Genomic DNA, 26,724 nt, shown 5'->3' on the forward strand with positions numbered 1-26,724 from the left:
GTGTATGTCATCAGCAGTGGGATTGCAAATCCAGGGCCCCCTGAACCTTGGGAGTACTATTCAGGGAAATAGGGCATAGAGAATCACAGAAGGGTTTGGGCTGGAAGGGAGCTTTAAAAGATCTAGTCCAGCCCCCCACCATGGTTTTCATCATACAGGTTTTCATCAGTCTCCCTGGAGAACAGAATTGATCCCCTGCAAGCCATACTCTTGATTGACAGTCCTAATACCTGCAGCAATGTTCCCAAATGGAGTTTGCACAAGTGATGGTAGTTGCAGCTCTGTGCATATTCTTTGTACTGCTTAGTCCAGCAGCATAAAACTGACTCCTTGTACTGTGGCTTTACCTACCTTCTTACCCAAAACAGAACTTCAAATCATGTCTGCTACCCTCTACCATGCTGTTCTTCCTCCAAACTTACCTTCTATTTACAGCACAGCCCACACCCTTTCCACCCTGGCTCTGTATCTCACCAGGTCTCAATCCTGTATCCCACCGATGTTTTTTTCCAGATCAAAACTGTGCTCACAAATGCTTGCTGACACAAAACCTTTGTATATTTAAAAAAGTATTTTCTCTACCTAGTTCCTACCTCAGTGTAATCAGGCTGTGTGAAGGGTTTAAGTAATGTGGCATCACTGTTCCTGTGAAATGGAAATATTTGGACATTTAGCTGTGCAGGTTTCAGTGTCCCAGAGATCCAGAACTGCTTTTTCCTTCATGAATGAATGACATGAACAAAGTGGGAGGGAAAATGTGATTCTACTACCTACCTGGGATTTATATTCAGAAGATTCAACTAGCATCATACTGAGTATCAACAGTGACTAAAACATCGATACTAACTCATTCAAATTAAAATATTTGTATAAATAGTATCCTTGCTATTTGAGGATGGTTTAGGATTTTTCTCTTTTGCAAACTGGGATTTAAGATAATACAGACAGTTAGGAAGCATCACATGCAATTTACTCAAGCTATACTACATGAGGTTCATCATAAAAAGAGTTTTATATTACAGGATATTAAAACAGCTAGCAGCAGTCCCAGTTTTCTTGCAATGTATATTTCTATAAAAAGTTTATAAACTAAATGAATTAAAATTTTGCACAAAGTTGATATTGCATATGAATTTATACAGCAATAGCTGAATACTCTTATCTATAAACACATAACAAAATTAGGGATAACAATTAATAGAAAAATACAAGGCATCTTTGCCATTCATGTTTAGTGTAATATATAGCCAGTCATAAGTTATTAAAAAATACACAACAGAAGCCTGATGAATACAATTCCTTCTGTGCTGCTCCATAACTACTATGAATTTTACAATCAATAGCGAGGGCAGAGGAAAAAAGGGAAAGCCTAGATTCATAGGGAAAGTGCTGTTTTGTTTTCCACTGTATATTTTACTTTCAAAAACCTTTATTTTCTAAAGAATACTTGAAGTATGTTATTCACACCAGGAACCTGGAATAACTCGGTGAATATTGCATTATTTTAACCACATGCATGTAGGTATAAATGCATCAACACATTACTAAGTATGTAAGTAAATTAAAGCCTTTTTTCAAGAAAACTATTCTTTCATCTTCAGATAACCTCACACATCTTTAAAGATGTTTTTACTAGCATTAGAAAGTTGTTATTCTGTGAGCTACTGAATCCCACTTTTACATCTCTGCCTACTCTTTTCTTTTTCTAACCATGTAATCTGATATAAATCAGTTAGTTAGGTTTCAAGGTTTGAGATAGATACCTTTGGATTTGAATTTGAATCCTTTCAATTCCCAGTGTGTGGTCTAATTTAATCTCTTCACCCAAGATTCCTGACTCTAGCTGTCTAGCCAATAACAACTTTGTAAAATCAAGACAGTACAAAGCATAGACAGGAAAAAATCTCGTTATTAGATATATTAGGAATATCACTGTTGACTTCAGTGGTGTAGGAAGCAGTAGTATCAGCTAACATGTTAAGATCCGGATCCTCAAAAAGAACTACTGTGCCATAAATACCTTTCAAAATCTGTGCCAAAAGAACTGAACAACATAGATCCACAGAAAACTGTGGGTAGAAGTTAAATGTCTTTTGATGTAAACTTTGCCAACCAGATGGCAGTATCATTCACAATAGCAAAACCTCAACTAGTAAAAATAGACTGATTAGCTACAATCTGTTGTATCTTTTCTTAAACTGCCTGGCAATAATGGATGCTGTGCAACTGTAGCACTGAAAGTACTTCATGCTATCAGCAGAACTCCTTGAAAAGATACAGAATCATAAGCTCCAGAAGGCTTATAGAAGAAGATGATAGTACCGTGTATTTAAAATTATGTTGTTTAACTCATAAGACATCTAACAAGTGACAGCAAAAATGTCAGAGCTGTACTGTTCCCTCTGCTGCTATCTGATAGCCTTAAGTGCATGATATGCATAGCTTTAAACTTGGGGATACTATACATGTATTGAAAACAATAGCTGTTGGCCAAATTCTGCACTCCAGTATTACGTACAACTTCTAACAAGCTCACATGAATCCTTGATTGACTACAGAAACACAAAGTAGCCCTTCTTCCCTTGCCTTATGATAGTATATATAAGAATAGAACATCTGTACTTTAGAGGGACTGTTTCAGTTTCATGATTTTTAGTTTCAAAGTAGTAATATCCAACAGCAGATTTTTGCTTTACTGTTTAGAGTCCAAAAAATCTTTACAGATGCCTCTAATAACATCAGGAACCATCTGCTCTAATCCTGTGAACTCTCTAGTGAAGAAAGTATGGGATTCTCTTGGTTCAGAAGCCATGTCTTTCAGATCATCCAGAGGTGCCCAGGCAACACCAACAGAGAAGACAGTTATTCCTACAGTAAGAAAAAAAAAAGTTATGACCATTTTGCCTATGGATACAAGAAAAACAGCCATTTCTACATCCATGAATAAATCTGCATGTTTCAATAGCTGCAGTCTGCCCAAGATTATTAGATTTTGCCACTAAGTATCAGGAATTAGAAGATTTGTCTCAGTAAAAATCCTGAAGGAAATACGGGTTACCTTAAGAGCTAGCGTCTTAGTTGGGTTTTGTAGTGACACACATGAATGTAGCAGTTACAATGTCAGTCTTGAAACACAAGTAAAAAAGTGTAAAATGATTTTGAAAATAAATCTGGATCCTTTGTGTATGCTTAGTGCTTTCAAGCGTCAGCAGCCCAATAAGCTTTCTGGCCAAAACTGCTTATTTGCTTCCTAGATGATGATGAACAGCAGGAGTCATGCTGTATTAGATGGCATCACTGATTGGAGCTTCTCTACTTGGCTCTTTATTTTTAATCTACTAATTTCCGTCCTGTTTAGGGAAATAAGACTGGGTGTATGTTTTTCACTAAGCTGTCATGAGTGAGTCTACTCATACCTGGCTCCATAGCACTGGTTCTTTTCATCCTAATGGAAAAGAGTTCCTTGGGGCTTACGTTTTGCTGAATTTAAAACAGGTATGACATTTGATTCACTCAGTGGAGCTTTATTTGCAAACTTTAAAATCTTAACATTTACAATACAGCATAAATAGGATGAATCAACTTCCACTGCTTTTAAAGATACATCATTTACCTGCTTTTTGTGCAGCAGCAGCAGGTCCTCTAACATCATCGTAGGACTGACCATCAGTCAAAACAACGAGGAAATTTTTGTTAGGTCCATCTTTCATTGGCCCAAACACATTTCTGGTTGTGAAAGAAATGGCATCACCAGTAGCAGTGCCACCGCTCATGTAGCGAATGTTCCGGATAGCAGAGAGGACCTTTTCTTTAGTGGTGTAGTCTGTGAAGCTGAACTCGGTACGCTGATCGTATGTGAACTGCACAGCTGCAATCTTGGAACCAATGTCAGAGATCTCAAAAGCCTTTGCAACGTTGCTGATGAATTCAAGAACAAGGCGGAAGTTGCTGTCTCCAACGCTGCTGGAACCATCTATCAAGAAACCTATGTTGACAGAGTTGTAGCATGTCTTGCTACACAACATCTGCTCGTGTGAACACAATTTTTGGACAAGAGGTTTTACATATTTGGTAGTACCAAACCAGGTGGGCATCTGGTAAGAGAAGAAGCCGTTGTTTCGACAGACAGCCTGTTTGAAAACAAAAAGTCAGGAAGTGAATACTGACACAGTGGTTGTATGGATAATAATCAGACATCTATATGATTTCCTTTCAAAGGTGGGTTAGAAATGGAGCCTGATGGTGGGGGTTTGGGGTGCGTTTTTTGCTTGCTGGTTTGTAAAGAAATTGAGGGCAAACATCTGCAGTTGAAGTCAGTGAAAGCTACACTATAGCTTATTTTAACCAATAATAAAGTCATCCCTGCCTCCTAACCTCTGGAAATTTCAAATAATTTCACTTTATTTGTAAGAATTGTAACAACTGGAAATTTTAACTACATGTTTTGAAAGTGAACTAAGTCATGGCTACTGAATATACAGAGAAATGAAAGTTCTGTATTTTTGCTTATCCACTGAAAATTAAGCTTCTGTGTTTTCCCTTTGAACTTGGTAAGCACTTTATTTTTTTTTTTAATCTATGATGTCTCAAACACAGATGTAGAGTTTGGCAGAAATATAGCTCCAGGTCATTCAAAGCAAAATTTCTTTCCCCCCTGGCTTCTATAGGATGCATGTAAAGTGCAACGTAATTGAGAAAGGGGTTAAATTTAAAATCAGCTCTCCAAGGTGATAACAACTCTGTCTAAGATCAAAATGCAGAAGAGGAGGGCAGGCCTTAGTCACCTAAGGTCACATCTTTCTGTGCCTATGAGTATGTAAGATTTGGACCTGCCTGCAATAACACTGGGGTGGGCAGCAAGCCTGGAAGCCGCAGAGCTGTAGTGCTTCATTCTGTTCGTGCTCTGAGCTGTGCATTTTCTGCTGAAATTAAACATCTAAAACCTCCCTGTGAAAAAATGAGAGGTTTTTTTTTCCATTGGAGAGTAAGTAAAGATTAGAAAGCTCATGTGAGAGTAGAAGATCTGTATTCGAATTCCTACTCTAACTGATCCAGAGCAATATCCAAAACTCTTAATCCAAGATGAATGGCTTGCATATGAACTTGTTAGGATGTGTTTTTCAATCTTTCCTGCCCTCTTTGTAGTGAAAGTAAGTAAATAGTCCTCCACAGAGCATGTACTGAAAGGTATGCCTCCCTGTCTGCCATTTCAGGATAGGAGATATCATATCTGTGTTTCATTGCCTTTGACACATTTAACCATACCTACAATAGGGGAATCTCCTACTCTGAGGATCTTCATGTAATTACAAAGTTCAGGAGCTACAGCTTGGCCAAGACTCTGAACTGGGAGGACAGTGATAGCATTTCAGTACTTTTGTGTAGCCCCCTTCAGCAGGGAAAACCCCAGCATTTCTTTAGGCTTCCTATTGATATTCTTTTAAATCACTTATAAGCGGGGATAGCTTCAACTGACATTTTTGAGACAGTATTTTAATTTTACATTTATATATACGCACACATTTATAAAAGCATTAGTTCATTAATATTTTAGCATGAAGTAAATTCTCTAGAATCATACCCATGACTGAAAAATGTATAATGATATTCTTTCTTACTTTGTCAACAAAACCAATGTCTTGTACCATTCCCAGCTCCTCTGTTGTGGGTTTCGCTACAGATACAATGAATACATTGACTCCAAATTCTCTGGCCACTATGCCGGCTTCTTCTATATCATCTGAGGGCCACCCATCTAGGAATACTACAATGATCTTGGGAATTCCTTTGCGTGCTCCATTTTCTAAAGAGAAGAATTTCTGAGCTGTGTGCTTCAAAGCTTTCCCTAGTTTTGAACAGAAAAAGAATATGAAGAAATAATGCAATTACATTTTGACACCAGTTTCCTATATGAAATTGTGCTGAGGTTATGATTACAGGTCTAACCCACTGCAAAAGCAAAAGAGTGTCCCAGGAAATTTGATGATAATGAAGCTTGAGCAACCTTTAAGTTAAAAAACAAACAAACAAAAAACCTCAAAAAAACCAAAACCAAACCATCCCCACAAAAAACCAACCACCAAACCCACAGATAAAGCTGAGGAAGAAACCACTGACATTTTTTCACCCGCAGGTCTAGTTTTGTACTAGGAAGTAGCTATACTAGTGCCTGCCAAATTAATCAGAAGGAAGTTGAGGAGCTACTTAAATTTAGCTTGTGAAATGTAACATATTTGGAATGCTCAGTTTCCTCATTTGGCAAACATCTCTTCACAACCACTTACTACTAATTCCAAGATTATTCTAACTCTTTAATTAGCAACTCATCAAGAATGAAACACTAAGACTTTTAGATATGAATTTGTCTCAAGATATCACTCTGGTACTAGTGAAAAGTTGATTACTGTTTAAATGCAGGAAGTGATATTTGCGCTTCTACTCTATTTAAATGTGTAATAAGCAACCCTAACTTCTGGAAATTAAATGGAAGGTGTGGCAATGTTCTAGTGGAAAAATGTTGAACCTAAGGTGAGCATGGCATTTAAAATGCTTTCTTGCCCAACTGAATTATAAGAACTTCAGTGTGTATATATATACACATAGTTTTATATATATTAAAATAAATAAGCATTTGGAAATGTAAATATATAAATTCTATTTGCGTGGAGGTATGAACTCACCTGTATTAGAATTGCCTCCTCTGAACCCTAGTTCCTTTATGGCAAACAAAACTTCTTTTGCAGCAGTGAAGTTTTTCAGATAGAATTCAATTTTTGGATGTTCACTGTGGAAATATAAAACAGAGTAATAAAGTATGTAGTTCACTTTTCATACCGCTATGGCATTAGCAAGCTAAAATACACTTGGAATAATTTTGTTATTGGTAATGTACACTCTTCTTTGGATTTTTAATTCCTAAAATAGAAGTATGATCCTCACTTAATTCTCACAATCCTTAGCAAGAGGAATTATTTAGCTGGGTGGGTAAATCAAGAACAGATTGACTCTTATATTTATCAAGCAGCTGAAAACAGTAGGTTGAAAATATATACAGGAAAAAATTTTGAGCATGCCAGATGTTAAACTAAATGCATTTGTGTAATTGAAAATTGGCAGGTTTCCCACTATTTGTATGACAAACACCTTGTTTTTAAAAAATTCCTGTGAAATACAGTTTAAGTTATTTGAGAAGTTTTAAGGTGCATTAGCTACTGACTCCATTTAAGAAATGAAAGATTTTAGCTGCACTAAGTTCCCAGATTTCACTTTTGATTTACAGTAGGAAACAAATTTGTCATGTGAAGAGTAGAAAGAAAAACACCTGCAGGTCAAAGAGCTGCTGCTATGAATAAATGGCCTGATGCTCCATCAGAATAACTAGAATGAACCCCTGTGCCAAGCAGAGTTGGTCTGCAGTGCTGAATCTCATGGCACAATAACTGTTAAAATGGTACATTTTGAGATATAAAGATTATTGCGTCTAAGATTAATTTCTGATGAAGAGTTGAATGTTCAAGGCACTGAACTGATTACTCAGTTTCTCCAGGAATTGTTCCTCACAGTATTTAAATTTAGGACAGCAAGAGTGAGGCTCATTTCCCCCATAATTTGATGTCTACATTGGACAGACTGGATTTTTCAGGATGCAATTCATCACATCCTAAAAGAGGCATCCAAAGCAGTTCAGCTGGTTTGTGCCATGAGTGTGGTCTTTCTAGTGACTATAAAAGCAAGCCTAGGTCATTAAATCAGACACAGACATCTACTCTGCAGTTGTCTCAAAGGCAGGGGAGAGGAACAGACCTTAATGATGAAAAATGCAATAGAGAAATTCTGTGTCAATGTAACAGATGTTTCATCTTCTTAGAATAAGAGAGTTAAAGGCTGCTTTGTGCTTCCTTTATTCCAGAAGCAATAGCCAAAATGGCTAAGCCTTGGAAAACTGCTACTGCTGAGCACTAGCAAACCGACCTGTGGCTCCAAAAAACCTTTTACCAACATGCTGGATGTTGCAGTGGCTTTCAGGCTGTTTTGCAGCCTGTGAACATACATAGTAGTATGAATAGTTTTAAAATAAAACAGTGACCAATTACAATTTGAAAATATTAGCTGTAATAACCTACAGGTTGGCAAAAGCAGGTTTTTGGTTTGTACGTCTACACACAGCCAATTGTGACAATACCCTCTCTACAATTTTTAAAGAGCCATCTCCCCTTTACAGAGTACTTTCTGCTGTTTTGCTAAGATGAGCTACAAAACTGTCAGTGGCAGAGGGGCTGTGAGAAGTCCAGCTGCTCTCTCAATCCAAACATCAAGTACCAGAGGCAGATGATGATCAAATTTTTCATGCCTTCTCACATGGACATCTCAGCGTAGCACAGAGCAAACAGTACTGCAGCTGGAAAGATTTTGCTTTCTCTTGCTATTCATCTGCAATTATTGAGTGAATACTGTTCTGCAAACTAGGGAGTGATGTTTTAATTAATTTACCTTATTAATCACTCAGTTACTTTTGTACAGATCTGTTCTTACCTGGCTTGTACAACTCCAACGTGAGGCCCTTCTGTTCCAATTCCCAACATCACAGCTACTTTTCCAACAAAGTTTTTCTGCAAATTAAATCTACGTTGGCCGATGTTGTAACTTCCATCAATAAGAAATGCAATATCAGCTTTACAGTCTGTGAACATCCAAAATAATTAGACTTACTTAACACCAAATAAACATTAGGATTTTGCTTTGCAAAAGTTGAATCTGTGGGTTCCTACCTTTGTTTCCAGCCTTTTTATCAAGTGGCTTCTTAGGTCTTTTACCTTCAGTGAAGGAAACAGCATGGATGATTTAAGAACAAGATGAACAGTCAAAAGTGAATGAGAAAAAGCTCAGACTCTAAGAATTACATGGCAATCTATCCGCAGTAAGAACTGTCAATCGGTTTAATTATTAAACTTGCGCTACTACTGCTTTGCTCCTTAGACAATATTCTTTTTCAAATGAAACAGTTTAACCTTCCTTTCTACACCTGCCTAGCTCATTACTGAAAGGGAAAAAAGCTGAGTGGGTTGCTGTAGCTCACCAACCCAAGTGCTACCATTTCTCAGTTAGCAATCCTGCTGTACACTGTGCAGTTTTAATGGTTTGGAAGCAAACTGCCTATTCACAAAGAAGATCCAAGTCCAGTATTTATATACCACTAACCTTCATAAAAACTGATCTAGCCTTTTAATGCAGCATTTTCTGGGAAGAAATTTGCATGACATCTCAATTTCTGTTATGTAAGTCCTGACAGCACTCAGCTGTTGAGTAGTTCTGTAAGAAGGAATGCATTGTCTGTCTTCTCTGTTGCTTAATGGGAATGAATATTACAGGAGCTTATGAACTCTTTCCTTCCTTTCTGTTATTCATATTACTTTTTAAAATTCGTTCAAGTTTTTCATAATTCATGTGAGCACTACTGAAGTTAGAATCAATCTCCTTGATTACAAATGATTCCTCTTTTTGCTGATGAAAGATATACTGCAAAAACAGATATTGTTTATATTTTCTTCTTTAAAAATAAACAAATCATATGAAACATGGCATTTTAGTCAGGGATTCATCCCCTGTAGCACATCTTACCACAGGATGCTTCCCTTACTGCAGAGATCTCGTACCTGTAGAAGGACGTGCTGTTGATACTGATCGCCCAACTGCTTCAAGTGCTATGTTCTTGGTATCTGTTAAAATATTGGAAGAATAAATTTACTCTATTTCAGTATATTTAGATGAAATTACAAGTGTTTGAAGAGTGCTGTTTTCCCAATAACCTTTCTTCATCATCTACCATTAGCCACTCTTGGAGTAGGGCATGGGCCTAGACAGATCTTTGGTGCAATCCAGTATTGCACTCCTTGTTTTACAGGTAATAAACTTCTCCTTTGAACTTCTGCATTTGAAACAATAGCAGCTGATGAGTAATTACAGCATATCTAATTGATGAGAGTTTTTGAACTATAGCAGACATTATTTCTAGCAGATACATTCAAGACATGATCTGAGGAAGTGGATTTCACTTACAACCTCATCAAAAGCACCTGTAATTCCAAGCTCTTAGCTATTAATTTGCAATGGCCACTATACAAGGATTACTAGTATCTTAGAGTAGGCTGAATTTTAGCTATGCAAACAATAAGAATGCATTAGAGAGATTTGTTACCCAAACTTTGAAAGAATATACCAGAAAACACATACACTTTAATATTTTTGAAAGCACAACAACATATATAACCAGTAGGCTTCTTTATACATTTTTATGAGGCTGGTTTAACCTCACCCAAGTGGCAGGGCGTGATAACTGGTTTGCAGTCAGGCACAGCATCTCAACTATGCAGACAAAAACTTCTGAAAAAAACACCATATCACACTGTAACTTAATGACCACATCACATCTAAGTTGACATTATTCCTATGTTTGGAGGGCCAGTGTTCTGTTTGCAGGGAACGGTGCACAAGCTCTTTGAAGGGCCCAATAAGTGCTACTGTCTGCACAAAGGCAGGCAGGGTGAGAGAAAGGATAAAACTATATGGCTGGAAGCGGTAGGTGGACAGGACTGCAATAGCAATATGAAAGCACTGACTTAGATCAGTTTAAACTGTCATGGAACTGCACTGTCAACTGCCTGCTATCATGTCATTATATTCTAAATAACTGTGATCCATTTTTTGTATCAGCTTCTGCTACAGAATAGCTGGAGTAGTAGAAATTGTGGAAAACTGAAGATTAAAAAATCAGTTAAGAGTGAGAACTTTTGTTACTACAGATAGCAATCGCATTTGTTCATGCATACAGAAGCACTGAAGAAGTTTCCTAGAGTTCTGTTAATATGTCAAATATAGTTTGCAAAATAGTAAGTGTGATCCACTTACGAGTCACTGAGAAAGACGAAGCCCATCTGGCAAGCACCTGAGACTGGATCCCATTGGCATTTACAGCGGGGTAGTTTTCCTGTCCTGGGAGAGTCTGTACCCTTACAGCTCCTCCTGCATTGGTGATCACCCCGCTGAGATACAAAAAGAGCTGTTACAAATCAGACATTTTAATCACAAGAAAATGCAATACAATTATACCATCATTAGTATATTGGACACTAGCCTCCTGAAAAAGAGGCCATACAGGCAGGCAGTTGTGTTCAGGCTAAAAGAAGCTATAAATTGCTGAAAAGACTTTTAAAAGAAACTGTTCTGCAGAGCACCACGCAGACTTATTAAGAAGAGATCAGGAATTTCTAAAATTCTGGCAGTGTTCAGACTGACACAGAAGAGAATGTTTCAAGGACATATCAATTCCTAAAGGAAAGAGCTTCAGCAAAACCTATTTGAGCTCATTATGCCTCATGAATATTTGTGACTGAAACAAAATTCAGTACACTTAGCTACAAAATGACCAAAGCTAAGAAAACAGGGAAGAAAAATTGCTGTTTATAGTAGTAATGGATATGTAGGCTATCTTGTTATGCAACTACAGACTGAAGTCAGAAGTGGTAAACATTACTGATAACAGCCATCAGATTACTGATAATTATAAGAACAGAACCTAAAGCCTTTTATTCTTCTTATTCACCTGTAGTAAACATTAAATGTGAAATCTGAAATGAATGACATAAATGCAAGTTACTAACTCAATCCATGTAAGATTCTGGATTGCTTTCAGTCTAGACTTGGAAAGATTATATCAACAGCAGATGCCATTCAACCATGTAATTTTCACTGACAGAGACGTAGAGTAACATACCAAATTGCAGCTTCAGAATTTGGAATACTTAGATAACAGTTAACAAGTCATAGCTATCTTCATTAGTTGAAGCATACCACAATGCATCCTTAATATACAGTTATAATGTATTCATTAAAAAAAAAAAATTCAGAACAAATACCAAGAAGCTTACTGATTGAAATATCTTATAAAGTCATATTTAGTATTATAAGACTATTATACTCTTTAATGCCTTACTAGAAGCATCAGTTTAGAAACAGAAGCGACAAGAAAACTTGTAGCAAAATCTACGGAGAAATTTTTCCAAAACTGAGAAGGTGGTCAAACCTAAAACACCCAGACCCTAGACAAGTTTTTAGAGGTCATAGTCTAGTTCTTAGAGAAGGCAACTATAATTTTTCCCTTGTTGAATTTCATTTCATGATACAACAAACAGGTTTTGAGGTTGCCTACCAGATCCGTCCTGCCATCTGAGACAAATGAAGAAATAGCTGGTTTGAAAATCTTGGAGATGCTTATGGGCTGTGAATCATGTGAATACATAGCAGGACAATTGATTTATGCATTTAAAAAACTTCAGGGTTAAAAGCAGCCCAGAGTGAACTTCACTGTTTTTGCAGGCAGGGAGGCTGTTATGGTTGGTTGTATTTGGATACCTCAAGTGACAATAACAGACATCAGAACTAGTTAGATCTCTTTTTATGTGCTACTGAAAGTATGGTTGTTATTTTTAGAGGCCAAAATGCAATGTTAAGCTTCTCTAAGAGGGAGTAAAAGCTTGATGCTTTGTAGTACTTGGACAGGTACAGTACTCTGGGAGACAACCATTTCAAGACTACGTAAACACAGCAATGTGTGCCTTTGTGTTTATTTTTCTTATCTGCTTGGCTTCCTGCTTGAAAAGAGGTCCCAACGTAATCTGATTTAAAATATTGTGAAAGTAGAATAATCAAGGCCAGAGTTTAGGAAATCTTGCATATATTTCTGGTAATATGAGCTCTGGGTATCTGTGGCGAAGGCAGCTTCCACATAAATCTCCTTGTGGACTGCTGTTAAAATACATTCCTCATTCATGGGCGTGCTTTGCATTTCTAAATTGAACTGTGGTTATAAATATTTAATTCTTGTAGCTTGGAAGATTATGATAGTAGTTTCAAAATATACAGATATTTTCTCATCTAGGAATACTGTATACAGTATATAGGCAGAGGATCTTTGGTAAAGTTACCCTGAATGAGTTTAAAAATCATACTATAAAGTTGGCAAATACAAACAGTACTTCACGGTTCTTTAAAAAACAGTGAGAGTAAAATCAGACCAGAGCTTCTAACTGGTTATTTTTAAATGACAGGAAAATTCAGTAAGGCAAAGTTATCTTTGGGAAAAAGTAACACATTAATGTATTTAGAATATTTCAGTCTAATTAGAACATAACATTCTTCTCTGGTACCTGGCTCTCTTTGGCATCCAAGTCTTCACTAGTGTCTCAGGAAATATGTGTCAGAAATAGAATATATATGTTGAATTGGAACAGTTTCTAGTTTAAGTTTGTACTTGCAATTTTAGTGAAGGTACTTGGGCTTACATCAGCAAACCTGATCTATGCCCAAGTTAGATCCCAAGAAGAGCTTAGTATGTCTTCCTACTTCCTTTGTCATGGGCTTACAACTTTGAGCACTGGCTGAATTAAACTCAAGAAGACATTCATACTGAAAGCTTAACCTAAGAATTTTTCCTGGAAGCAATGATTTCAGCTTATTTTAGGCACAGTGTGACCAATTTTGTCAATTGGTCTTTTCATTTTGATTGCCACGTAATCATTCTGGGAAAAAATAATAGTCTAGATAGTCTCCATTGAATTTGGAAGCTTTCCACTGAAACCAGAGTAGATTTATTTGCTCCTTATCTACTTATTGAAAACACTTGATTCTGTATTTCATCACAAGCCATAAAACTCTAGACTGCCTTCTGAAGATACATTATTTCCGTAACAGCTCTGCTATTTTTAATGCAGGTAGGAGGTTGATATTATATGTGAATATAACATGAACTATAGCTTTATCAAAGTTATTCCTCTTGTCATTTGGTTCTGTAGGCAAGTTAACAACTGTTTAAGCCATCTTTTACAATCTTATCAGTTTTACTTGGGATGTTTCTTCCAGCAAGTTTACTCAGAGTGCATCCTCATAACGTGCTAAAGTGGAATAAACCATATTGTCAGTATGCCTTTATATTCTGAATCAGAGTGGCAAATTCCTTCCTGCAATTGTTTATGATTGACTTTAAAAGTGAGATTCATCCTGTGTAGATCTGCAGCAGTATTTAAACAGCAAAGTGCCTATGCATTTCCTTAGAATGATTTCTGTCATTACAACTTGCTTTGATTTTCACTGCTGTTTTTTGCTCCTGTGTGATTGACTTGCATGCCACAGCTGTTTTGATTAAACTGGAACTCTGCAGATTTTCCAGGAACAGCTTTCGCTTCCTTACTCACTATGTTTCATGCTACTGCCAGCACTGCTTGATCCAACTTTATACAAAAGCTGTCAGTCCATTCTCTTGCCTAGCTTCACTGTTAATAACAGATCATAATTTATACCTAAACGGTACTCTTCACTCAAAAATGCACACAAATTGAACAGAAAAGCAGATACATGAGGAAGCAATCCAATACCTCACTGCACAGTAGCTCATGGAAGAAAGTATACTGGCCAACAGCAGCAAAACATATGGGAAGGTCTTAGGAAATATAGGCATTTCATCTAAAACATACTTTAAAAATCTGAATAGACGTAAATGAGCAGATGGGACTGAAGCTTTTTAGAGCCTCATGCACCTCCTCAAAGTGCAAGAACCGTTTATCTCCACTCTCAGAGAAAAAGATACAGGTCTGGCTTGCCTTTGCTTAATTTTTAATGCATTTTTAAAGGAGCCTCTACATCAAAACTGATGCCTAGACACAACGAGACTCTTTGGCCATGGGAGACAACCCTTATAGATGTAACTACAGTCAGTAATGTTAGATACAGCAATAGAAAACTGAAATACCATCTCCTGTTTAAAGAAGGAGGAGACAAAAAAAGACTTTCAGCAGGTGAAAATCTTTTTCCTCTGGGTAGATTTTTCATTGTTTCTTAGAATGTGTAAGAGCAGTGACAGATTTGGCCAATGGAGAGAGCATTTTTTGCAGCATGCTTATAAGCTATTGACCTGCTTAAAATGTTGGAGATAAAGCCAAGTGGCTATTCCCTTAAATGGGCTTAGTTCTAAGTGTAAGGTAAGGATCAGCTAGATAAAATTGTCTAAAGATAACAAAACGTTGTCAGTGAAATAGATGAAGACTGTTTTTCCCCTTGTTGTATAACAATGTTAAAGAGTGAAGAGAAATAGTTTTGAACATAGGCTAAATTTTGTATGCTAAGGAAAGGTCCCAAGCCCAAGGGCAGCAGCACTACAACCGAGCTGTTGAAATAAGTAAATATTGAGTTGATTTAGTCTTGCAGTCCAGAAGCAAAACATTTGCTCAAAAGCTCACATGGTATGTTTTCATGCTCATCATATGTCTACAGGTAGGCTATCTGCTTTTACAGCAGAAGGAAGAGAGCGGAAAGATAAAGGCCTGACATACTACCCAAGAGCATAATTTTGACCTGAAAGTTCCAGTTCCCATTGTTAACAGAGTGCTGGCTGTGATAGCAGCTGGCATTTCCTATAGGGTCCTTGGATGAAAACAGTCATCCTCAGGGACTTAAGACGAGACAGGCAAATTACCTGAATTCTCATAATTCCTTCCTACTATCAGCAGCTGCATCAAACTCCTTCCGCATCACCCACCTTTCTCCATCACTCCAAGAAGCATCCTCCTCTTCTCCAAACTGCAGTCTCCTACTGCTGCCTAATTGCCTTCAATCACTGATACAGAGCTGCTCAGGGTTTCATGCCAGCATCCTCTGGCCCCTGGGTTGTTCTCTTTCTGTCTCCTCTGCACCCCTATTGCTTTTGGCAGGAAAGAAGGCTCAGCAGCAGAAGCAGGCACTATACCAAAGTTTCCCAGGGGATCCACAGCTGCTCAGAAATCCCTCTGGCCAGACAACTTTTTTGTCAATATTCTTCTAGCAAACACCAGGGCAGCTCAGAGGCCCTTCATGTTTGTGGTCACTTTGTGGCCAGCTTGGTAATACAATGATACACTTTTGTTACACTTGAGTTCTGGGACCCAATGTTTAATTAGAAATGGTTCTACCCTGTGACTACTTTGGAAGGTTATGAGAAAATTTACAGGCCTATTTAACATCTAAACTACCACATTGGGCTAGGTCTCCATTTAGTGGAATTGGCACTAGAACAGAACTGCACAAGCTGAGAACCTAGTCCTTCATTTGACCTTCTGATTATTAATCCAATTAATCACTCAGTGGTAGATTTAACTCAGTTCTTCATGCCTACATAGTGTCAGCCTGGTAGGAGGTTCTCCATTCTTCCCTCGACAAATAAATCTTTTATTCTTCTGCCCAGAAAGAGAACAATATTAAATAAATATTCTGTTTCCTGAGAGTAATTACACATAAAATAAGGAGAGAAAAAGCCAAATATAACAAACTAAAACAGGCAGAAAGCTTATTCATCTATAGTATACAGAATTATTCATAGCTGAATTCTGCTAAACTCTTTACATGCATTATAAAGTATTTTCTTGTGTTAATAATTGCCTCATAGGAATGGAACTACTCATAGGAATAAGCATTGTTTGGTTTATATAAAAAATAAGAAATCATGTCTCATTTTGGAACCAGCACACAAACTGGAGCATATGTGGAGCAGGGAACCGACTCATGCTCACACAATCATTTCCAGTTTATAAAAATAAGGAAGCACTGCTCCCAAGACTGATGCTTCTTGAAACGGTGGATAATTGTCTGACTGTGCTTTCTATAAGGTAACAGCAACAGTCGATGTAGTGGCACAGGCCTGGTACTCAACAGTGCTTAAGGTATAGAGCTATGTTGCACTCACCAGGCAATGTAATGTAGAGTACACCTAGTTAACTGAAACAACCACAACTAGTTTATTTGAAAGAAATTTAGGAAATTCTCAAAGCGCGTATCTAGTTACATCACGATAACAGCAAGTTACAGTGATTACCTATTAGGAATATCTTCTCGGAGTTACTTTGACACCAATATGGAGTTTAGCCATTGCAATACAGAGTGAGAAAGAGCAAGTATTTTGTATGTTTTTGTTGGATTTTGCAGCCTGCACTGAAATTAGCTGAGAACCAAACAGCTATAGCCTCTCCTCCATTCATTAACCCCTTTTTTACCAGGACTAGTATTTATGGCTGCTAATAGTTGCAGCAAAACCAACAAAACTCTCATGCAGCAAATTCTGTTCTGAGTATGAAAGGCCAACAGGACTAATAGCACCAATGTAAAGGTAGTCTTCAAAAAAACAGCAGTTCTGCTAAACAAGCTTTTCACCTATATTCTGCTTTTTCAAAATGCTTTACTACAGTCTATTATATTCAGAAGACTTGAACATTGTTAATTTACATTCTTACTGAAAGACACAGATTAGAAGTGTGAGTATATTTTAATTCCTTCATTGCTATTAGAGCCCTCATTGTTCTCGCAAGGTCTGTGGAGGCAGATTGTTAGATGCAGGTTTTAGAAACAGGGGTGCACATTTCACAAGTAGTATAATTTATATTGACAGTTACTGTGATAAGTATGGATTTTTCTATACTCCTATGCTTCTGGGCTGGTGAACAATAATACACATAGTTTATAAGGTACTGACTTCAGTGAAGAGTTATGTGATGTATAAATGCCTATGCTTTATTACCTAGGGGAAGACTATTTAAATCTTGAAAAGAAATCTGCATCTTCCATTTCTTGTACCTCCTCCTTTTGTAGAGGTATTCCCCAGCTGTGATAGAACTGAGGCCCACCAGCTTTCTTGGTGGGAATTCTCTAACAGTCATTGTCACCACTGGCATGGGAGGTTCAAGACCATCGCCTAGCTGAACTGGTTCGGAACTTTCTTTGTGACTTTTCAAAACACTCAAGTCTTCAATCCCTTTGGAAAAAAAGGTCTTGATAGCAACAGCTTTTTTTCTGTTTAAGTAAAGACATCTTTGGCAACCAGTGAAGAAACACAATGTCAAAATAAATGGCTTCATCACTAAATATAAACATTGTCTTAGAAAAAAAGACAACAGGAAGAAATCTCAGCTTTCCTGTGTAACCTTTTTTTCCAGAAAAAAAAAAGAGACCTTTGATCCAGAGATTCTTTCACAAACTTTTTGTATATACCTAAACTTGGAAAAATGAAGAACCGAAGTCCAACTTTTTTTTAAACACTCATGAAGACACTTAAAGCACACTGAATGGAGGCATTCATTCTTTTTACAGAATGATCAAAAGGAAGCCTGTTCTAGCAATAAAACACACATGGAGACATGTAATTATCTTTGAAACTAACTCTTAAGCTTTAAAAACAAATACACACAGACCCTACAATACCTCCCAAGTTCTTTCTAGCTGCCCTCATAGTACCTTAGCTCTTAGTCTCCTTTACAGCATTTGAGAAATTCCAGACAGAGTTTCTAATCAAAACTCCTCCTTATATCCAATTAAAATAAAAAAAAATTGTTCATTTTAGTTTACTTTGGAGTTTAAATACTATAAAAATAGCCTGAATTTTTGAAGTCTTGTTAAAAGTTATAGGATTTTAATTGACACTTTAAATAAGTTTCTGGATAGTAATGATAGCCCCCTAAATATTATTTAAAATGTTCAGTATGTATTTTATGGCATTTGAAGTATCAAGGAATAAATGTTAACTCAAAAAAACCTTTAGTTTCCTCCTTTACCTTCTAGTAATTTATTTCTCTATAAAATTCTAGGGTTTGTTTTTTTTTTAAATAAAAAAATACTCTGATAGCAGAGTTCAGCATCACATCAACATATTCTGAAAGAGTTTTTCTGTTGCTTGGGGATAAAAAAAAGACTGAAATTATTCCCCCATTTCTTTTAAATACCTTGCTTCACTTAAGCTTTTAAGAATAATTTCAGCCTTTCTGCAAAGGCAGCAGTAGTCTTATCTGGAATATAATAATATAATAAGATGGTGTGATTTTTTTTGTTTAACTGTAGTTTATGTATATGTTAACATGAACATACCTAGGAGCTTCAGCGATGCTCAAAGGGATTCTGGATAAGTTATGTTATAATCCACAAATGCTAATGAAATCTCATTCGTAGAAATAGGATATTAGAAAGGTCTCTGTAATATAGTATGATACATTGACATAATGATTTGTGTCAAGAATACCTCCTGAAACCTAAGTAATTTAGATTATATGCATGAAGTCATTTACATTTAAATATATTCATAACATTTAATTAGAGAATTCTCAGAAATTACAAAGTGTTTGGGCAGGATGATCTAGTCCATACTTTTGCTTCAAGATAGGATCAATTATAGTTATCTAGTTATTCTAGACAGATGGATGTCTATTGGTTTTTTGAAACTGCTCTGTCTATTGCAGTTCCTATAATATCCCAGGCCATCTAGTCTGTCCTTATTTTTTAGGCTTTCCTTCATGTCAAATCCAAATTTCTGCTGCTGAAATGTCAGTCCTATCTTAAGAGTCATAACACCTTACAAAATTTCAAATCTACTTTGTGCTAGGAAGCATATTGTGAAAGGTCTAAGTGAATAAGTATCATGTTGTGCAGACAGTTAATAGACAAAGCTAAAAATCGTCCTTTAATAACCAAAAAAAGCTTTCTCAAAGCATTAAAATCAAAGTCTGAAACTCCCGGTAGACTGACAGTCAGGAATCAGTCTGCCTTCCACAGGCATCTGAAATAGATATCTCACTGTCTCCAGCTGGTTTTGTCCAACATGTCCTTATTAAAAATTGATCCAAGAGAGAATTTACCTTGCCAATAAGTAACTAAATCTTTGTCCTTCCTCAAAAAAACCCCCACCAACCCCCCAAAACCCCAGATAACCTCAATGAGGTATCTGCCAGCCTGTTTTCCTTCCCCTGTGGAATTATTATTGCTTCTCTAATGACATCTATTTAGCATGGGTTATCTGGATATTTTTCTTAGTCTTTAGTTTTCAATTTGATACAGAAGTGAATTCAGCTAGATACTGGTCTAATTAAGAGATCATTAAGTAGACTAACACCCAGCAAGCAACTGTCAGAAGAGAAAAGCTGTAACAGAAAAGCATAACACTGATTAAAAGCAATAGTCTATGGACCACATTCAGCCAAATCATTGCGTAGGTCTCTTTGCATAGGAGTTTAAGCTGATTTCAACAATTTCAGAAAAAACGTCATGTAAATTAAAGTCAGAAAGTGAATCTGCTTCTATTCTCCTGTTAGTTACTATTTCAACTGTATCCTTCCATGTTTACCAGTGACACCTAAGTAATCTTATAGTGAAAGTCTGTCTGCTGCTGTGCCCTTTCAGAAAAAGTTAAAGTCATTTTCAGGAACACTTAAACACAACTCAGGTAACTTGCAAGCCACCCAACCATTCTTTTCTTCCTTGTTCTATCTTCTCCTAATGACATTCCTACTGAGTTAATGTGGCTCTTGAAATCCAGAAAGATCTTTATTATGATAGCATCAAAAAGTTAATGTTTAAAAGTGTGGCAAGACTATATAAAACTTGCTTAATACATTGATTAGCCATCATCTGACTGACCTGTGTATGGCAGCTCCGCAGACACTGGAAAGAGAGGCATAAACTCCATCTCCAAAGACATAAAATTGCCATAGAGGACAGTTTGCTGGGCAAAGGACATCTTCTGTCTCCTTTCTAAGGTCAAGTCCTCTTGTAAAGCACGTGATAGCAGTGGAAGCTAAAGAAAGAAGAAGAACCTGTGACCTGAAAATCTTAAGGGTTTGTTGTTGGGTTTTTTAAATCTCTATACAGTTTCCAAGCTTAAAGCAATGTTTGAATTTGAAATTAGGTACAGTGTCACATCTTATGCTCCAGCATGTCTGTAAAGACATCTTTGAAGCTTACAAATATACAGGTATGACAAGGAAGAACATATTCTTAAATTATTTATGGGAAAGAAGTGGAGAAAAAGGTGGAAAGGGTAAAAAAAGGCAAACAACACTAAAACAACATTAAAACAATTTCCAAGGAATATTACAGGAGGAAAAGCAATTCACATCTGTAAGTTTACTGCAGAGACAGAAGGGCAAGGGGAAGACCTTCAAGGGCTAGTGGAACACAGGAATAGACAACACTCTCCAAGGGAGAAATTAAATGACTCTGACATCCCCATGGTAATCTCCAGCCATAAAGACATCTATGAATCACTTGGGAAACTCTGAATCTTCTCTCCAGTGACATTCATGAAGCAGCATTTCCCTTAGCCTCTGCAATAAATCCTACTGAGGCTAGTATAAAAAAAGGAATACCCATCTCCTTGCTCCAGTAACACAGTAACATCTAGAATATTCACATCATTTCATTGCAATGAAATTTACACCAATATCATTGTGCAAAGGACTGTCAGATTCACCCAGTGAAACAGAATTTATTTATTCAGCTGAAGCACATGCATTTTTCACATAGAACTCTGCTTTTTTTTCCCCCTTAAAAGTCACTCCTCAGATTATTATCATTAAGCTTTCACTGTGCTTGGTTGTGTGCAATGTAGGTGTGCAGACACAAATTTACACCAGTATACAATTTTCCTTGGCAAATTGATGCTGTTTCTTTTGAAAACTTAGAGGTCATTATCTTGGATGCTCACTACCATCCTTCTACTACACAGGACAGCACATTCAGCTGGTCCAATAGCACAGCAAATTAGGGCTTGGGCTTAGATCAATATCAGTTCAGCATCATAAATTCAACCCATGACTGGATATTTATTCTGAACTTCCCAAGAAAACATCTTGCCCTTGCTGAGCACTAGAAGGTGCAAGAATCTTTTCTATATGCACTCAGAGCATTACTTTTTCACAATATTAATATGAGAGCTGACAGAGGCTGGCCAATGTATCAGTGCATACACCACAGCATTATATCCCAAGGAGAGTATGTTTCAGGGATCAGTGATCTGTCTCCCACCTGCTTCCCTGCCCACTCTTTCCACGCTTACCCTAGGGTGCTTACTGACCCCAACATAAGCTGCTTGTATTTGAAAGTATTTGGAGCATATACTGTTCCTCATCAGCAGTTAGAAAAGGTAATACCTCCTGCTAATCTCACTGACTTTAGAACTGAAAAGCAGAATAGTTACAGAGGTGCACAGAAAATTGTGTCAGTTCATTCTGGCTGCATAAATCTAACACATATGTTCATAGACCATGCATGTAGTTTTACTTTTAAGTATATGTAATCCTCATTAATGCTATACAGAAATTATGTTAAACTACCTAGTCACATCTTCCTGAAAAATCTTTGCTGTTATTTGTCAGCACAAAGATGTGACTTAAATATGCTAAATATGTCTATATAGTCCAGAGTAAGAAAAAAGAAACCAGTAAATACTTCTTCATTTTTCCCTTCTCAAGATAATAAAAGCTGTCCACCTAGCAAGACACTATGAAGTGATTTAATCCAATTCTCAAGTATCCTAAGAAATAGAGAAGTTTCTTTTAGGACTTACAGTCTTACCTACTCACATCCTCTCCATGTTTAGTCTTACACATTTGCCTTAAAACAAAAGTCTGAAAAATAATGCTTATACCTAGAAGCTCCATATTTTCATTGTTAACAGTGCTGTCTTACTGGTATTATGCTAAAAGAAGTCAATTTGCTTTGCTGTTTGAGTCCCCCAATCCTTTCATGAAAGTTGTAGAAGTGTATCAGCTAATTACTGGGCACGAACCAAGTAATAGCCACCAAATGACAACTAGCAAGACCATCAGAATAAAACAGCAGCTGGAAGGCTAGATATCCTTGGAGGAACCACTGCAATGAGCATCACTGGTAATCTCTGCTCTCACAGTACTGCTTGTGCCATGCACCCTGCAAAATTTTTGCAGCCTCTAAAAGTGCAAGACGCCACGGGAAGTTTTAATACCTGTCATTTCTAATGTACTGTACTTGACTAAATTCCTTGGCAGGCTGTGCCTACAAAGACAGTAGTTAGGCATGCCTAGTTAAGGAACCCTTTATCACTTGGAGATCCGTATTTCCCTCACTAGCAGGTGATTACTAATTACGGTCATATGTCAGACTAACATTTTACATAGCACAGAAGATGGGGAAAAAAATCTTGTTGTGTTTTCCCTGGTTGTGAAAACACAGAAGTCCATTGTAATCCATCCATGGGATTTTTATGTACTGGCAGTTTAAAGACTGTCATGACCCTTGTCTACACAATGAGAGGATGGCTTCCAAGGGAAGGGAGCAAGTTGCTGCTGTGTGAACTGAAGAGATGACATACTGTAGCTAGGGGCTGTAGCTGTTCATACCTCAGCTGGATCAGCACACTTTGAAGTGCATGATGCTGTTAATTAGAAAGCAACAATTTCATTTTGGTTTTCTATGTAGATAGATACAGTTTTCTATAAACTATAATTCTATAACTGAGACTAACATTAGGAATGTTAGATGTATCAAAACGAGAAGTACTGGGTACCAAAACTGACATATGATAGCAACTCTGCAGAGGATTTTGTTCTTCCCTCTTAGATAATGTATCATTAGCTATCCAACCCATAAAACTACAAGCAATCTGTTGCAAACAGGATAATGTATTAATCAGGTCTGAATACTAGATAATATAGAATAGTTCTTTGCCAGCTTACACACTAATTCTCCTAAATTTCATATGTGACATTACTATTGAAATTGAAGAAGGTGGTTGTTTTTGTTAGTCTATCCAAGATACTTCATCACAGCAGAAACCACCAAAGGGCTACATATATAAGGTAACCGATATAAAACCCGTATGTTTTAATCACTGTAATTTAAGAATGCAAGAGCAGTAGCAGTGGAGGCATTTCTCTGGATATTTATGTGATCCAATACTCTAAATCCATGTATTTCTGGAAGGAAAGATAAGCTTGTAATTTACAGGAAAGGACTCAGCCCTAGACTCCTACCCATTCTGGACTCTGATGAAGACTAGAGACCTATGTTTTGTGATACAACATTAGGCCTTCAGAACTGTAATAAAATGACCATCATCCCATTCTGTCAAAACACACACTCTTTAAGCCTCACAGAAACACACTACTTCAGAGTACACCAGAAAAACAAAGTACTAAGAAACTGTATTTCTTCCTGATTTAAGCCGTATTTAAAGGTAGGGATGAATGTCTTCCATCACTGTTGACCTAAAAAAGAAAAAAAAAGCAAAGGCTCACTTGTCTCCTAAAACATCCATCTGATAACCATGCTTTCAATCATTCCATCAGTGTCCATCTTTTTGGTGCCTCATCCCATATACTCTGATTTGCCCTGAGTAGCTGTTTTATGCCCACCTGTAGAAGTTCTCAATTTTTGACAGAAGTCACTAATGTAAAAGAATGTAGAAAAATAAAATCCATAACCAAAATCTGAGCTTTTCTGATCTTGAAGTTTCCATGCATTGCTTTGGGAAAGCAGAATTTGTTTATGTAAAGAAAAAAATCCCTATGTACATTATGACAAAAAAGTTAGGGATTCCTAAGGGTAGAATAGCTTTACAAGTCATAAAATAGAGAAGTACATCCCTATTATGCTTCTTATTCCTGTCAGTGTTGTTTCTCTGCAAAATAGGAAGATTTGAAGTCCTTTTTTATCTTCAGGATTCAAACAAGCCTGCTTTTTATATGTCATGCAAGGAATACTCCCACAAACCTTATCCGTACTAGGAAAAAAGACATACTAGTATAACTATACCTGTCTATATTTTGGAAAACATATTCACAGATTGCAGACGAATTCATATAATCTTAAGCACATATCCTGATCTGGATGAGAGCAAGGGGATTTAAAGAATCTGGTCAGGGCTATATCATTCATTTCAATATGAGGCTTGCCCTTTTCTGATCAACTTAAGGTCACTTACCATCACATGCCAATGTTCACCCACCCATACAGTCTCATGTATGGTAACCAGAACTGCTGAACTGAGCAATATTTGTATGCATTTCAGGGGGAGTATAAGGAAAGATATAAGATCCTTTAAGATCTCCCTAAGTAGTTATGAGCCTAAATAGAGTGGATTTTTGAGGAAACTCACTTTCTTCCATTACTTTGAACAACAGAATTTATGCACTTTATAGAAGTTCCTGCAAGCTTCTAGTTCAATAACCAAATGCTACTTAATTTAGGCTCAGAATAATGGTAAGAGACAATATCTTACAGGAACCGTTCACATGTTACAAACACATCCTGGTACCAATATTCCATTTTGCTAATACACCCTTAATGTTATTTTAGCTGGTTCCAGGTACCTTCAGATTACAGTGGCTTCTTCTCCAGCCCTGGGAGAAAGCATTACAGAAAACTTTTCGCTTGTGTCCTGACAGACTGTTGGCGCTTCATCTGTAACACACCTGTAAAGTAAAAGGGAAAAGAATTGGGGTTGGAGTAGGCTTTCTATTGCTGTGCATTTTTTTCCTTTTACAGCCGTAGCATTCCCATGTCATATAGCTATTATCAATTTAGCACAAAAGAATTTTCCAAATGCTTAAGTGAACACAAAATGAGCAGCAAATCCTGCTTCCTCATGGCTGTGAAATCCTGAACGGCCATTCAGAAAAGCCTGAAGTCACTCACCTTCTGCAGGCCAGGCCTGCGTCCGGAAGCACATCCTTCTGGAGGCTTCTGCCCTCCCTCGATGAGCGGCTCCACTGGAAGGGGCAGACAAACAGCTTGCGTCCTTCTGGCGCCTTATTTCAACTGCTTCCTATGGCTCCTGGTTTCGACGGATTGACTCTGGCTCCAGGAGAGCCCACTCTCCAGCAGCAGGGATGCGGTCCAACAGGGCATGGTGCAACAGGCAGCCCCTGCCCTGCCAGGCATCTTAAGCATGTTCTTTTGCTTTCCGGGTCAAAACAACGGCAGGGCAGGTTTAAGAAGTTTTTAACCCATTCCATGGTCAAAAATACGTCGGAGATCCTCAAATTGCCAAGCACCGCGCGAGTGCCTTTGTAACACACACAAACACACTCCCACTCACTCTTGCCATCAGCACTCCCCTTGACGGGGACACTTGTCACCACTGCTCCTCTTCAACCTGCGCCAGGAGGGAGTTTCACCCCCGTTTGGGAGCGTTCCCAGGCATCCTCCGTGCCACTCCGCAGCCTCCCCCGGGGCCACCTCCCGAGGAGCCCGACACGGCGGGGCCCGGCCGGCCTCCGGCCCCGGGGCAGCGCTGCGACCCCGGCCCCCCGCGCAGCCCTCCGCGCCCCGCGGGCATCCCCCCGCTTCCCCGGCGCGTCCCGGCGAGAGGCGGCCGCGACCGGGCGCGCCGGGGAAGCGCCGAGCCGGGACCCGCGACCGGGCGGCCCCGGAGACCGTCGCCTCCCGGCGGGGAGGGAACGGGCGGAGACGGTCCCGGGGGGGAACCCCCCGCGGACAGGTGGAGGGAGGAGAGCGGCCAACTCACCCGTGCCGTCGCTCCCGCGCACGGGGCTGGAGAGCAGAAAGGCGCCTGCGAACAGACAGGGAGCGGGTCGGGTCGGGGCGACGGTCCGCGCCGGCCCCGAGCCGCTCCCCGCGGTACCCACCGAGGAGAAGGGGGGCGAGCCACATGGCGGCCGGGCGCGCCCGCACCCCGGGGCAGCCGAGAGCAGAGGCGAGGCGAGGCGAGGCGAGCAGCTCAGCACAACGCAGCGTGCCCGCCCCACCGCGGGCTGCCGTGCCTTGCCGTCCGCCCTGCCCCGGCGCCTCCGCGGAGCTGCACAGCCGGCGGCCGCCGCCGCGCCCGCTTTAAACCTCTCCCGGGGCGCATGAGCACTGGGGCGGGCGCGGGGCTGGGCGGCCCCACGG

General features: G+C 38.5%; 1 protein-coding gene and 1 long non-coding RNA gene across 2 annotated transcripts; both read right to left on the reverse strand.

Annotated features, from left to right (window-relative positions):
- Positions 1-948: 948 nt before the first annotated feature.
- Positions 949-26,701, reverse strand: COCH (cochlin). The gene is given in 12 exon segments (XM_069784059.1): positions 949-2,868; positions 3,614-4,130; positions 5,619-5,845; positions 6,681-6,784; positions 8,533-8,680; positions 8,769-8,813; positions 9,654-9,716; positions 10,906-11,039; positions 20,476-20,632; positions 26,342-26,386; positions 26,463-26,583; positions 26,585-26,701. Coding segments are annotated over 12 exon segments (1,839 nt in total). The 5' UTR covers positions 26,687-26,701; the 3' UTR covers positions 949-2,692.
- LOC138685482 (uncharacterized) lies at positions 20,675-26,134 on the reverse strand. Its single transcript, XR_011324751.1, has 3 exons — positions 25,510-26,134; positions 25,185-25,286; positions 20,675-24,080 (listed from the first exon to the last, which is right to left on the reverse strand). It is a non-coding gene; the product is annotated as an uncharacterized lncRNA (long non-coding RNA).
- Positions 26,702-26,724: the final 23 nt, after the last annotated feature.

Source organism: Haliaeetus albicilla, chromosome 5 (genome assembly GCF_947461875.1).
Source record: "Haliaeetus albicilla chromosome 5, bHalAlb1.1, whole genome shotgun sequence".
NCBI lineage: Eukaryota > Metazoa > Chordata > Aves > Accipitriformes > Accipitridae > Haliaeetus > Haliaeetus albicilla.